The 12,170-nt window shown below is 52.7% G+C and overlaps 1 protein-coding gene across 1 annotated transcript; it reads left to right on the top strand.

Moving 5' to 3' along the window:
- Window positions 1-2,206: 2,206 nt before the first annotated feature.
- Window positions 2,207-3,164, top strand: LOC128899803 (olfactory receptor 14A16-like). The gene has a single exon (XM_054179505.1). It carries the CDS (start codon window positions 2,232-2,234, stop codon window positions 3,162-3,164), a length of 933 nt encoding a protein of 310 aa, XP_054035480.1. The 5' UTR covers window positions 2,207-2,231.
- Window positions 3,165-12,170: the final 9,006 nt, after the last annotated feature.

Raw genomic sequence — 12,170 nt, 5'->3', positions numbered from 1 at the left:
TGCATGAGGCCATCCAGAGGGGTCAGGAAATGGCAGGGGGAGAGCTGAGACAGCTCAGGGAAAGAAAGGAAAAGGCAAGGAGAGAGCTGGGTGAGGAAGCAAGATTGGTGTCAGCAGCCTGAAGGGAAAGAGCAGCAAGGATGGGACAGTGTAGGAGAGGCTGCAGTAGGGATGGCAAAGGGCTCTGGCAAGGCTGAGAGGCCCAACAGGACCAAGGTCTCTGTCCCCTTGGCTCTGGCAGTTGCCTCTGCCACCAGGGCATGTGAGGAGAAACTTGGCTTTGAGGCTTTGAGGTTCTTCCATTCCAAGGGCAGTGGTCAGGGCTTGGCCTTTCTGCTTCATAGGCCAAAGGCAAGTTTTTCTCCCTTGTACTTTGCCTTTGTCTCCCTGCAATCCTGGCCTCTAACAAGCTGCTCTAACAAGTCCCTGGGGAGCCTTTGTCAGTAACAAGCCTCAGTGAGGCCAATCAGTGCTTCAAGGTACTTTGGAGTTTGCTTCTGCCTTGGACTTGTTGAGAGGTTTCTTGGCAGTACCTTGGCAGAGTCTCCTGGCAGTACCTAAGGATGATGTAATCAGCCCCAAATACTCCATGGGGCTCATTAAATACTGCTGAACCTCTCATTATTGCCAATAATTGGAGAAGTTTTTATTGCACAAAGATCTGATAAAAATGTTTTCACAGGGTGAATCAGAGCCCTGAGCCACAGGTGAGGGACAGGATCTGCCTTGCCAGGGGCTGGGGGTCAGAGCTTGGCCCTTTGGATCAATGAAACCCCTCCAGGTTTCCTCAGCAGCAGAGCCACCTTGAGCTGCTTGTCCTGACCTGTCAGCACTGCCTCATTTCTCTGCTCTCACCAGAGCCTGGAGATGCTTCAGTGCCTCCAGTGATGCATCCACTGTCTCCTTCTGCTCTAACCAGACCCTGGGGACCCTTTCCCAGTATGCTTCACTGGGACCCATTAAGAGTAGAAGAAACTTCAGAGTTTGAAAGTGACTTAAACTTCTGGAGAGGTTTCATCAGCTTCCTCTCATTCCCTGAGGTTTACAGGGCACCAAAAGCCAACAGCAGAGTCAATAAAATGCCTTGGGCTGGTCCTCTGCTGCCCTATTGGGCCAGGCTCCTGGGCTGGAAGGAGCTGCTGGCAAGCAGGCAGCGCTGCAGGAGTCAGCTTTGGCCAGGAGCAGCTCCTCTGCACAGCACAGCAGGGCTGAGGACACTGCCAGAGGATCTCAGGGAGATGAGGAAGGCCAGGACTGGGAGGGTGACTGAGAGTTCACTGGAGGAGAAGTCACTGCAGTCACGGACACAGTGAGGCTGTGGGTTCAGAACACTGCAGCTGTAGCTCCTGCAGGCATCTCCATCTCGGCAGCTGATGCTCAGCTGAAGACTCCTGGAGTGTGCACACAGAAGGAGGACCAAAGCCCTTCAGTTCCATCCTGTTAGCAGCAGTGAACAGAGCTGGGGAAGGAGAAGTCTTTACCCCCATTCCCTCTGCTTTTCTCTCTTCCTTTCACTCTCTCTGCAGCACTGCAGGCCTGGTCCATTGGTGTGGCGCTTTTAGGTAATGCCTTTAAAATTTAGTTACAGATTTTAAGCAGAAAAGTAGGGAAAAAATTAAATAGTTACTTATTGGGTGTGCAAAGGAAAAGATCTCAGCTGTTTTGATTTGCTTGGGAGAGATCACCTGCTTTGGCTGCCCTTGGCTAAGTCTAACCAACTGCTTTTTTTCTCTCTCCACTTCTCCTTTCTCTCTTGGAAGAGGGAGGTAGGAGATAGGGGAAGAGGAACGGCTTTCCTTCATGTCATTTGCTAATTTTAAATACCTGTCTAATGTTGTCACTCCTGTATGTTTTGTACCTGTTCATTGCATTCCATTGTAGAGTGTAGCTCTTGCTTGTCAATACAGCTTCATTTGCTTCTAACTGAGCTGCTCTGGCAAAGCTAATGCTGGGGGAAATTTCAATCTACCACAATGGGACTCTTGTTCCCTGGGATTGGGCTGTTGGTCACTTTCTGTTCTGACACCAGAGGAATCTTCATGGCAATTCTGGGTCCCTGCTGCATTTGAAGCTGTGATGAACTCTGCCATGGGTTGGTAGTGATGGGACTGAGCTGATTCACTCCTCATGCAGCTCAGGGACAGGGGTTACAATGAGGCTGAGAGAAGTGTGCCCTAACTTGTCACTGCCTTTTTTGTCCTTGGACAGGTCTCCATGGCCAGAAGCAGCAGATGTCCAACAGCAGCTCCATCACCCACTTCCTCCTCCTGCCATTCCCAGGCACAAGGCAGCTGCAGCTCCTGCACTTCTGCCTCTTCCTGGCCATCTACCTGGCTGCCCTGCTGGGCAATGGCCTCATCATCACCACCATAGCCTGGGACCACCACCTCCACACCCCCATGTACTTCTTCCTCTTCAACCTTGCCCTCCTTGACCTGGGTGCCATCTCCACCACTGTCCCCAAATCCATGGTAAATTCACTGTGGGACACTAGGGCGATCTCTTACACAGGATGTGCTGCTCAGGTCTTCTTTGTGTTCTGTTTGTTTGCAGCAGAGCTTTATCTCCTCACCACCATGTCCTACGATCGCTACATTGCCATCTGCAGACCCCTGCACTATGAGACCCTCCTGGGCAGCAGAGTTTGTCTCCACCTGGCAGCAGCTGCCTGGGCCTGTGGCTTTCTCATTGCTCTGCTGCACACAGCAAATACGTTTTCCCTGCCCTTTTGCCAGGGCATTGCTGTGGGCCAGTTCTTCTGTGAAATCCCCCAGATCCTCAAGCTCTCCTGCTCCACATCCTACCTCAGGGAGGTTTGGCTCCTTCTGATCAGTGTTTCTTTCTCATTTGGTTGTTTTGTGTTGATTGTGGTGTCCTATGTGCAGATCTTCAGAGCAGTGCTGAGGATCCCCTCTCAGCAGGGACGCCACAAAGCCTTTGCCACCTGCCTCCCTCACCTGGCTGTCGTCTCCCTTTTTCTCAGCACTGGCTCCATTGCCTACCTGAAGCCCTCCTCCATCTCTTCCCCATCCCTGGATCTGGTGGTGTCAGTTCTGTACTCAGTGGTGCCTCCAACAGTGAACCCTCTCATCTACAGCCTGAGGAACCAGGAGCTCAAGGCTGCCTTGAGCCAACTGATCACTGGATGCTTTCAGAAGCAATAACCTCTTCTGCAGAACAGTTCTGATGTCACTCAGTGCAGGCCCAGCCTGGCTTCTGCACTTTGTGGTGTTGGTGTTTTACTCTTTATCAAACGGTCATCCCTTTTGTAACACATTCTCTGCTTTGCTGACCAACAGTTTGTGCTGTAGGACCTCTGCTCTTTCTTTGGTTAAAAAAATAAAGAATCTTTCATTAACATTTTCCCTCCTGAGATCCTTCCTCCAGGACTTCTCCAGTGCTTTTAGGCCCGGTCCTGTGCCGATTTGGCGTAGAAAAGTGTTCCAGCCCAGCAGCACTGCCAGGGAGCACCTGGACTTCCAGGGCTATTGTCTTTCCACTTTCAGCCTCTCCTATGTCAGTACAAGGCCTGAGTGTTGTGGCAGCTTGGTCATTGTTCTGCTGCATGCCAGTCCTGTGAGCATAGGCAGGGACAGGCCATGGGAACTTCTCTGACTGAGCTGGCCCCCAAGAGCAGTTCCACAAAGACAGATGTTCTGCTCAGGGCAGAGTCTGAAGGCTTAGGGTTTCATCCAAAGTTTCCTTCCAGAGCAGACACCAGAAAGTGTCCCAGGGATGCAAACAGCAGGGAACAGCTCAAGTGTGAGTGTGCAGGGCTGGGGCACACAGCAGTGTCCTGACACAGACAGGCCTCCTGCAAGAGGCCTGAAGGAGTAGCAGAGCAGGCTCTGATCTGTGTCTCTGTTCACTGCACAGCCTGGGGAAGCTGTCCCAGGGTAATCATCCTTCTCTAGCCACTCACCACCACCATTTCCACCACTGGCCTCTCACCACAACTTGCAAAGTTTCTTTGTCCCCCAGTTGCAGGTCACAGGATCAGGAGGTCAGCAGTGGCTGCTGGCATTGCACAGATGAGATGCAGGCATGGCCATGGTGTGTGGGGTGAGAGGAACCTGAGTGAGTACAAACACCATCAGCTGTGGCTGGAGTACCAAGGCACTGGAGGTGTGAGGAGCCTCCCAGCCTCTGGCAGGGGCAGCAGGAGGCCAGGGACACTCTGCCTGCTGCAGTGCAGAGCCTGTGGGAGTGATGGGGAAAGACTCTGCCTGAACATCCTGAGGTGCAGAAGCAGTTTATGAGGCCAGCTCAGGTGTGGACACCTGGCAGAGGTCTGACATTTCTGTGTGTGACTGCAGCACAAACCTCCCTGCCCCAGGGAGATTCCTCTCAGGTGTCCTGCACAGGTTCATTGCAAATGTTGCTGTCTGCTCACATCACCCTTCCTGGGCTGTGCACAGAGGCATCTGTGGTGGTTTGAGCCTTAACTGGGATTTAAGAGCTCAGATGGGGGCAAAGGCTCCCTCCCTGTCTCCCCCACCTCCTCTTTACAGATCAAGAGGAAAAAAAGAGAGGGAAGGAGGCAGGGAAAGGAAAAATTTGGAACAGTCCCTTGCTGTAGGGAAGCAGGAACAGTCTTTTGCTGTGGGGCATCAGGAACAGGTGCAAGTGAGGTGATGCAGGAGCTCTCTGGATTGGTGTGCAGTGTGTTCATGTTGAGTCCTGGATGCTAGGCTGGTATTGAACTAGAGAGAAAAAACATAGAACAACTTACAACTATTCACACAGTGACTATATTACATTGATGTGTGCTGCCCCCTCTGAGTCCATCCCCTCTCAGCCAGAGTCACGTTTCGCTGTGGGATGCACTGAATGTTCCCTGTTTCTACCATGACCCAGGAGGTGTGACCAGGCCCCTCAGCAGAGACCACCCCTCGGCTTGGTTTGCCCCCACCAGCAGCAGGGGAAAGCCACACTGACTTCTGACTCACTGAATTTAAGGAATAGAATCTGAAGCAATGCTCAGCTGATAGAAGGAAATGTTTTAGCTCTTGTGGGTCACAAACCTTGGGAACAAACTGCAGCATTTAGCTAATTACCAACGACCATTGTGACTCAGGAAGGCACACAGCGACCTGAGAATGAGAGCTGGTAAACACTGCAAGAAAGTCTTTTGTCTTCTCTCTGAACTTAGATAAGAGATGCTTGACTGTTTGCCTTTTGTCTAACACCTGTCTGAGCCTTGCCCTGTGATGTGTGTTCCCTGGTATTTCCTCGGCAGCCAATCACGAATCTGTAACTGTCGCACGGACACATCTAATTACCAATCACAAGTAGCCTTCTGAACATGTTAGCCTATATAAAGAAATGACTTTGTACAATAAAGTAGACACTTTGCTTGCATCAAGCTTTGTCTCCATCTCTCAATCGTGGTAGAATTCCCCAGCAGGTTCTTCTCAGCAATCACAGGTGCTCCATCTCTATCCACTGTTTGCAGCGGGTTGGACTGGGAAGGACCAGCTGGGTTCACAGCTCCTCTGCTGATCACTAAGCAAGTGGCTTGAGCTAGGTGTCTTTCTCAGTTCCTTAAGGTTCCACCCCCCCATGGCTTTTAGGGTGGTCTTGAGCAAGCCAGTGTAGCGCTTGACCTTCCCCGCAGCTGGTGCATGGTATGGGATGTGGTAAATCCACTCAATCCCATGTTCCTTTGCCCAGTCCCTTAGCAGATGGTTCTTCAAGGGGGTTCCATTGTCCCGTTCAATCCTCCCGGGGGTGCTGTGTCTCCACAGGACATGTCTCTCCAGGCCCAGGATGGTGTTGCGAGCAGTGGCATGAGGTGCTGGGTAAGTCTCCGGCCACCCTGGACTTGCCTCCACCATGGTCAGTAGGTGCTGTTTGCTGCTGTGAGACCCAGGAAGGGTGATGGAGTCGATCTGCCAGGCCTCTCTGTACTTCTATTTCCAACATCTTCCCCCATACCACAGAGGCTTCATGCGCTTGGCCTGCTTGATGGCAGCACAGATGTCACACTCATGGATAACCTGTGAGATGGCCTCCAGAGAGATGTGCATGGATCTGTCCCCAGCCCACCAGTATGTGGCATCTCTCCCTTGGTGGCCAGAAGTGTCCTGGGCCCAGCAAGCTAACAGCTCACCCTTGTGTTCCCAGGCCAAGTCTGTTTGGGAGATTTTAGCAGCCAGATCTGCTTGGTGGTTGTGCTTGTGCTCCTCTGTGGCTCTGCTCTTGGGGATGTGTGTAGCCATGTGCCGTACCTTTATTGGCAGCCTGTCCAGGCGGGCAGCGATGTCTTGCCACAGCTGAGCAGCCCAAACAGGTTTCCCTTTTCTCTGCCACCTATTCCTCCTCCATTCCTTCAGCCACCCCACAAGACATTGGCTACTATCCAGGAGTCAGTGTAGAGGTACAGCACTGGCCAGTTCTCTCCTTCTGCCACATCCAGGGCCAGCTGGACAGCTTTTCCCTCTGTGTACTGACTGGATTCGCCTTCTCCATCCCTTGCTTCTGCCACTTGCCTTGTTGGGCTCCAGACAGCTGCCTTCCATCTCCGCTTGCTGCCTACAAGCCGGCAGGACCCATCTGTAAATAGAGCATAGCCCTTCTCATTGTTAGGGAGATCATTGTATGGGGGAGCCTCCTCAGCATGGCTCACTGTCTGCTCTGGTGGCATTCCCAAGTCAGCACCCTCTGGCCAGTTGCTGATCACTTCCACTATGCCAGGGCGTTCGAAGCTCCCCATCCGAGCTCGCTGAGTTATCAGGGACACCCACTTCCTCCAGATGGCATCTGTGGCATGATGTGGGATGGAGCCTCTCCCTTTGAACATCCAGCTCAGGACTAGAAGCCTTGGAGCTAGAAATAGAGGTGACTCAGTCCCAATGACCTCAGAGGCAGTCCGGACACCCTCATAGGCAGCTAGGATTTCCTTCTCTGTTGCGGTGTAGTTGGCCTCTCAGCCTTTGTAGCCCTTCCTCCAGAAACCATGAGGCCTGCCCCTGGTTTCACCAGGAGCCTTCTGCCACCAGCTCCACGTAGGACCATTCTCACTGGCCGCAGTGTACAGCACATTCTTGATCTCTGGTCCAGTTGGAACAGATCCCAGAGCCATAGCCTGGACCACCTCTCATTTGATCTGCTCGAATGCCACCTGCTGCTCAGGTCCCCACACAAAATCATTTCTCTTCCTTGTTACAGGGAAGAGAGGCTTCACAATTTGGCTGTATCCAGGAATGTGCATTTCCCAGAAGCCCAGAAAGCCCAAAAAGGACCGTGTCTCTTTCTTGTTCGTGGGCTGCACCATAGTGGCTACCCTGTTCACCACCTCCTGAGGGATGTGGCAACGGCCATCCTGCCATTGAACACCCAGGAACTGGATCTCCCTGGCAGGCCCTTTCACCTTGCTTCTCTTGATGGCAAAGCCAGCCTCCAACAGGATATTAATTATCCTCCTACCCATCTGGTAAACTTCCTCTGTTGTCTCACCCCATAAAATTATGTCATCAATGAACTGCAGGTGCTCAGCGGCTCCACCTTTCTCTGAGGCAGTCTGGATCACCTCATGGCAGATGGTTGAGCTATGGACCCAGCCCTGAGGCAACCCATTCCATTGGTACTGCACTCCCCTCCAGGTGAAAGCAAACTGTGGCCTGCATTCTTCTGCAATGGGAATGGAGAGAAAGGCATTAGCAATGTCACTTGTGGCATACCACTTGGCCCCCTTCGATTCCAGCTCGTACTGCAGCTCCAGCATGTCCGGCACGGCAGCGCTGATCGGAGGAGTCACTTCATTCAGGCCACGGTAGTCCACGGTCAGTCTCCATTCCCCATTTGCCTTCCACACTGGCCATATCAGGCTGTTGAAGGGGGAGTGAGCCTTGCTGATCACCTTCTGGCTCTCCAGTCGTCCAATCAGTTGGTGTATGGGGTGCAGAGAGTCTCTGTTGGTCCTGGATTGCCTGCGATGTACTATGTGAGAGGCAAGAGGGAACTTCAAATCCTGCCTCTTATGGCTGCCCACTACAGAGGGCTCATCTGACAGCTCAGGCATGGGGGACAGCTGTTCTTTGCCTGCAGTCTCTACAGCTGCTCTCTCAAATGCCCACTTGTGCCCCCTAGGCTCCTTGAAGCATCCCTCCTGCAGAAAGTCAATGCCAAGAATGCAAGGTGCATCTGGACCAGTCCCTAGGTTGTGCTTTCCCCATTCATTCCCGGTCAGGCTTCTCTCAGCCTGCAGTACAGTCAGGTCTTGTGACCCCCCGTGACTCCCTGAATGCTTATGGGATCAGCCCCTTTGTACCTCGATGGTATCAGGGTGCATTGGGCCCCTGTGTCCACCAGAGCTGGCTACTTCAGGGCTTCTGAAGTGCCAGGCCATTTCACTGAGACATCCCAGGACACTCTGTTGTCCCTGGCCTCCACCTGGCTGGAGGTAGGGCACCTCTAATGCTGGCGGCGGTGTCCACACTTGTCACAGGGTCCTGTGTTCCTAGGGGAAGGGTCTCTTGAGCAGAGGGACCCCTCTGGGAAAGTGGGGCAGCCCTGGAGCAGTCAAACTGGGCCCCTCCCAGGATAGACTGCACCCTGTTCCAGTACAAGCTGGATTCCCTGGCCCCATTCCAATACAACCTGGGCCCCACCCAGCACACACTTGATCTTTGTAACTCCTCCCAGCACAGCCTGAGCCACCTGTCAGCACGACCTGGATCTCCTGAACTTCCGAGCACAGATATGGTCTCAACCCAGTACCAGCAGCATCATCTCAGCATCTCCCAGTCCAGTCTGGGTCTCATCCCTGCACAAACGACATCCCCCAGAATCTCTGATTCCATTCCAATAGAGCCTAGGCCCCATTCCAGTGCACACAGGACACACTGATGCCATCCCAGTTCACACTGGGCTCTCCTCCCTGCACAAGCTGAATCTCTTTGAGCCCTCCCAGTCCACACTGGGCTTTGTGCCAGCACAAAGTGAATGTCCTGGTCCCCTCCCAGAACAGAAACAGCCTCATTCCAGCACAAATTGGATCATCTTGCTCCACCCCAGGGGATGGGTACCTTTCCAGTACAAAGTGCATTCCCTGGTCCTCTCCCAGTACCTGCTGCCTCCCTCCACCTGTGAACTGGATACTCTGATGCCATCTCAGCACAGACTGGGCCACATCCCAGTACAAACTGCATACCCTGAGTCCCTCCCAGGACAAACCAGGCTCCATCCAAATACCAACTGGGGTCCCTGATCCCATCCTAGCATAGATTTGGCCCCATACTAATCCAAGAAGGGTGCCTTAAACACCTCCAAGTACAGCTTGGCCGTGTCCTAGTATAAACTGCTTCTCCTGATCCCATTCTAGTACAATTTGAGACCTGACCCAGAACAAACTGGTTCCAATGGCATCACCAAGTACAGACAAGGGATTATCCCAGTGCAAGATGCATCTGCTGATCTCTTCCCAGTACATAAATAGCGTTGTCCTACAGCAAAGTCAGAGCTTTGGCCCCTCCCAGTTCCAAACGCAGCCCTCCAACTGTGAACCAGAGGACAGCACTCCTTCCCAGCAGAGATTGTGCCCACTCCCAGGAAAGACTACACTACCTGAAGCCCTCTAAACACTCTTCTGGGACAAATCCAGAACAACCTGTATCCCTTTACCCACTCCCTGACACACTGGGCCCCATCCCAGTGCAAACTGGTTCCTTGTTGGTTTGGAACTGGAGGTTCTGGTGTGTCCCAGCCCCAGCCAGAAAGGCACTGCAGGGTCTGGCAGGAGCCATTCAAATGCCCTGGGATGGAGCGAAGCCAGAACACAGGGAAGAAGGCCAAGTGCAGCTGGGCTGTGGCAGGAGGAGTGTGGCCACCCAGACACAGTTGTCCTCCCCCAGACACCCTGGCTCAGCACTGCTGTGGCCACATCTGGATGCTTGGTGTCTCGTTTTGGGAATATCCAGTCTGAAGGAATCTAGAGGAACTCCAGAGAATGCAGAGGAGAACTACTAGGATGGGGGTTGACATCTCTGTGGAGAGGCTGAGGGACCTGGGCTGCTTCAAGCCTGCTGAATGGAGGCTCAGGACACTGCCAGAGCAGGGTGCACATGGCTGAAGGGTGGTTTCAGAGAGGATGGAGCTCTTCTGGGGAGTGGGAAGAGACCAAAACCTCCACAAAGTGCAGCTTGGAAGGTTCAGAGTGGAGATGAGGCCAAAGAAATATCCCTCAATGGGCAGAGCTGCTATGCATGAGGCTATCCAGAGGTGTCAGGAAATGGCAGGGAGAGCTGAGACAGCTCAGGGAAGGGATGGCAATGGCAGGGGGAGAGCTGGCTGGGGAAGCAAGATTGGTGTCAGCAGCCTGAAGGGAAAGAGCTGCAGGCATGGGACAGTGTAGGAGAGGCGGCAGTAGGATGGCCAAGGGCTCTGGCAAGGCTGAGAGGCCCAACAGGACCAAGGTCTTTGTGCCCTGGGCTCTGGCACTTGCCTCTGCCACCAAGGCCTGTGAGGAGAAACTTGGCTTTGAGGTTCTTCTATTCCAAGGGCAGTGCTCAGGGCTTGGCCTTTCTGATTCCTAGACCAAAGGCAAGTTTTTCTGCCCTGCACTTTGACTTTGTCTCCCTGCAATCCTGGCCTCTAACAAGCTGCTCTAACGAGTCCCTGGGGAGCCTTTGTCAGTAACAAGCCTCAGTGAGGCCAATCAGTGCTTCAAGGTACTTTGGAGTTTGCTTCTGACTTGGACTTCTTGAGAGGCTTCTTGGGAGTACCTTGGCAGAGTCTCCTGGTAGTACCTAAGGATGATGTAATCAGCCCCAAATACTCCATGGGGCTCATTAAATGCTGCTGAACCTCTAATTATTGCCAAGGTTTCTGCAGCTAATTGGAGAAGTTTTTATTGCACAAAGCATCTGATAGTATTTTTAAAGGTACATTTAATTCCTTTTCAGCAGGAGGTGTCTCTTTGCAAGCAAACCACAGCAATCCTGTCAAGGTCCTACCCTGGTCAATGCTCATCCTCACTCACCACTGCCCCCAACAGAGCCCAGAGCCACAGGTGAGGGAAAGGATCTGCCTTGCCAGGGGCTGGGGCTCAGGGCTTAGCCCTTTGGATCAATGAAACCCCTCCTGGTTTCCTCAGCAGCAGAGCCACCTTGAGCTGCTTGTCCTGACCTGTCAGCACTGCCTCAGGTCTCTGCTCTCACCATCACCTGGAGATGCTTCAGTGCCTCCAGTGATGCTTCCCTTGCATCCACTGTGTCCTTCTGCTCTAACCAGACCCTGTGGACCTTTCCCAGTATGCTTCACTGGGACCCATTAAGAGTAGAAGAAACTTCAGAGTTTGAATCTGACTTTGACTTCTGGAGATGTTTCATCAGATTCCTCTCAGTCCCTGAGGTTTACAGGACACCAAAAGCTACCAGAGGAGTTATTAAAAGACCTTAGGCTGCTCCTCTGGTGCCCTATTGGGCCGGACTCCTGGGCTGGAAGGAACTGCTGGCAAGCAGGCAGTGCTGCAGGACACAGCTCTGGCCAGGAGCAGCTCCTCTGCACAGCACAGCAGGGCTGAGGACACTGCCAGAGGATTTCAAGGAGATGAGGAAGGCAGAGAGAGCTTCAAGGTGTCCAGGACTGGGAGGGTGACTGAGAGCTGACTGGAGGAGAAGTCACTGCAGTCACTGACATGGTGAAGCTGTGGGTGCAGGACACTGCAGCTGTAGCTCCTGGAGGCATCTCCATCACGGCAGCTGATGCTCAGCTGAAGGCTCCTGCAGTGTGCACACAGAAGGAGGACCAAAGCCCTTCAGTTCCATCCTGCCAGCAGCAGTGAGCAGAGCTGGGTAAGGAGAAGGCTTCACCCCCAGCCCCTCTGCCTTTCTCTCTTCCCTTCACTGTCTCTTCAACACTGCAGGCCTGCTGCCTGTTTCTCCACCTCTCCATGGCTGTGGTGGTTTTAGGCAATGCCTTTAAAATTTAGTTACAGATTTTGAGCAGAAAAGTAGAAACAAAATAAATAGATCACTCTTGGGTGTGAAAAGGAAAAGAAAAGATTATTCTAAACAAATTGATTGGATAAATATCTAGAATCAGAGGAGCTGGACCATAACAATTCTCTCTCTTCTCTTCTGATCTCAGCTGTTTTGCTTGTCTCTGGAGAGATCACCTGCTTTGGCTGGCCTTGCTTAAGTCTAACCCACTGCTTTTTTGCTCTCTCC

The sequence above is a fragment of the Dryobates pubescens genome, unplaced genomic scaffold (genome assembly GCF_014839835.1).
Source record: "Dryobates pubescens isolate bDryPub1 unplaced genomic scaffold, bDryPub1.pri scaffold_71_arrow_ctg1, whole genome shotgun sequence".
Taxonomy (NCBI): domain Eukaryota; kingdom Metazoa; phylum Chordata; class Aves; order Piciformes; family Picidae; genus Dryobates; species Dryobates pubescens.
Note: the sequence above shows the minus strand (reverse complement) of the source record. Positions and strands in the feature narration are given on the sequence as shown.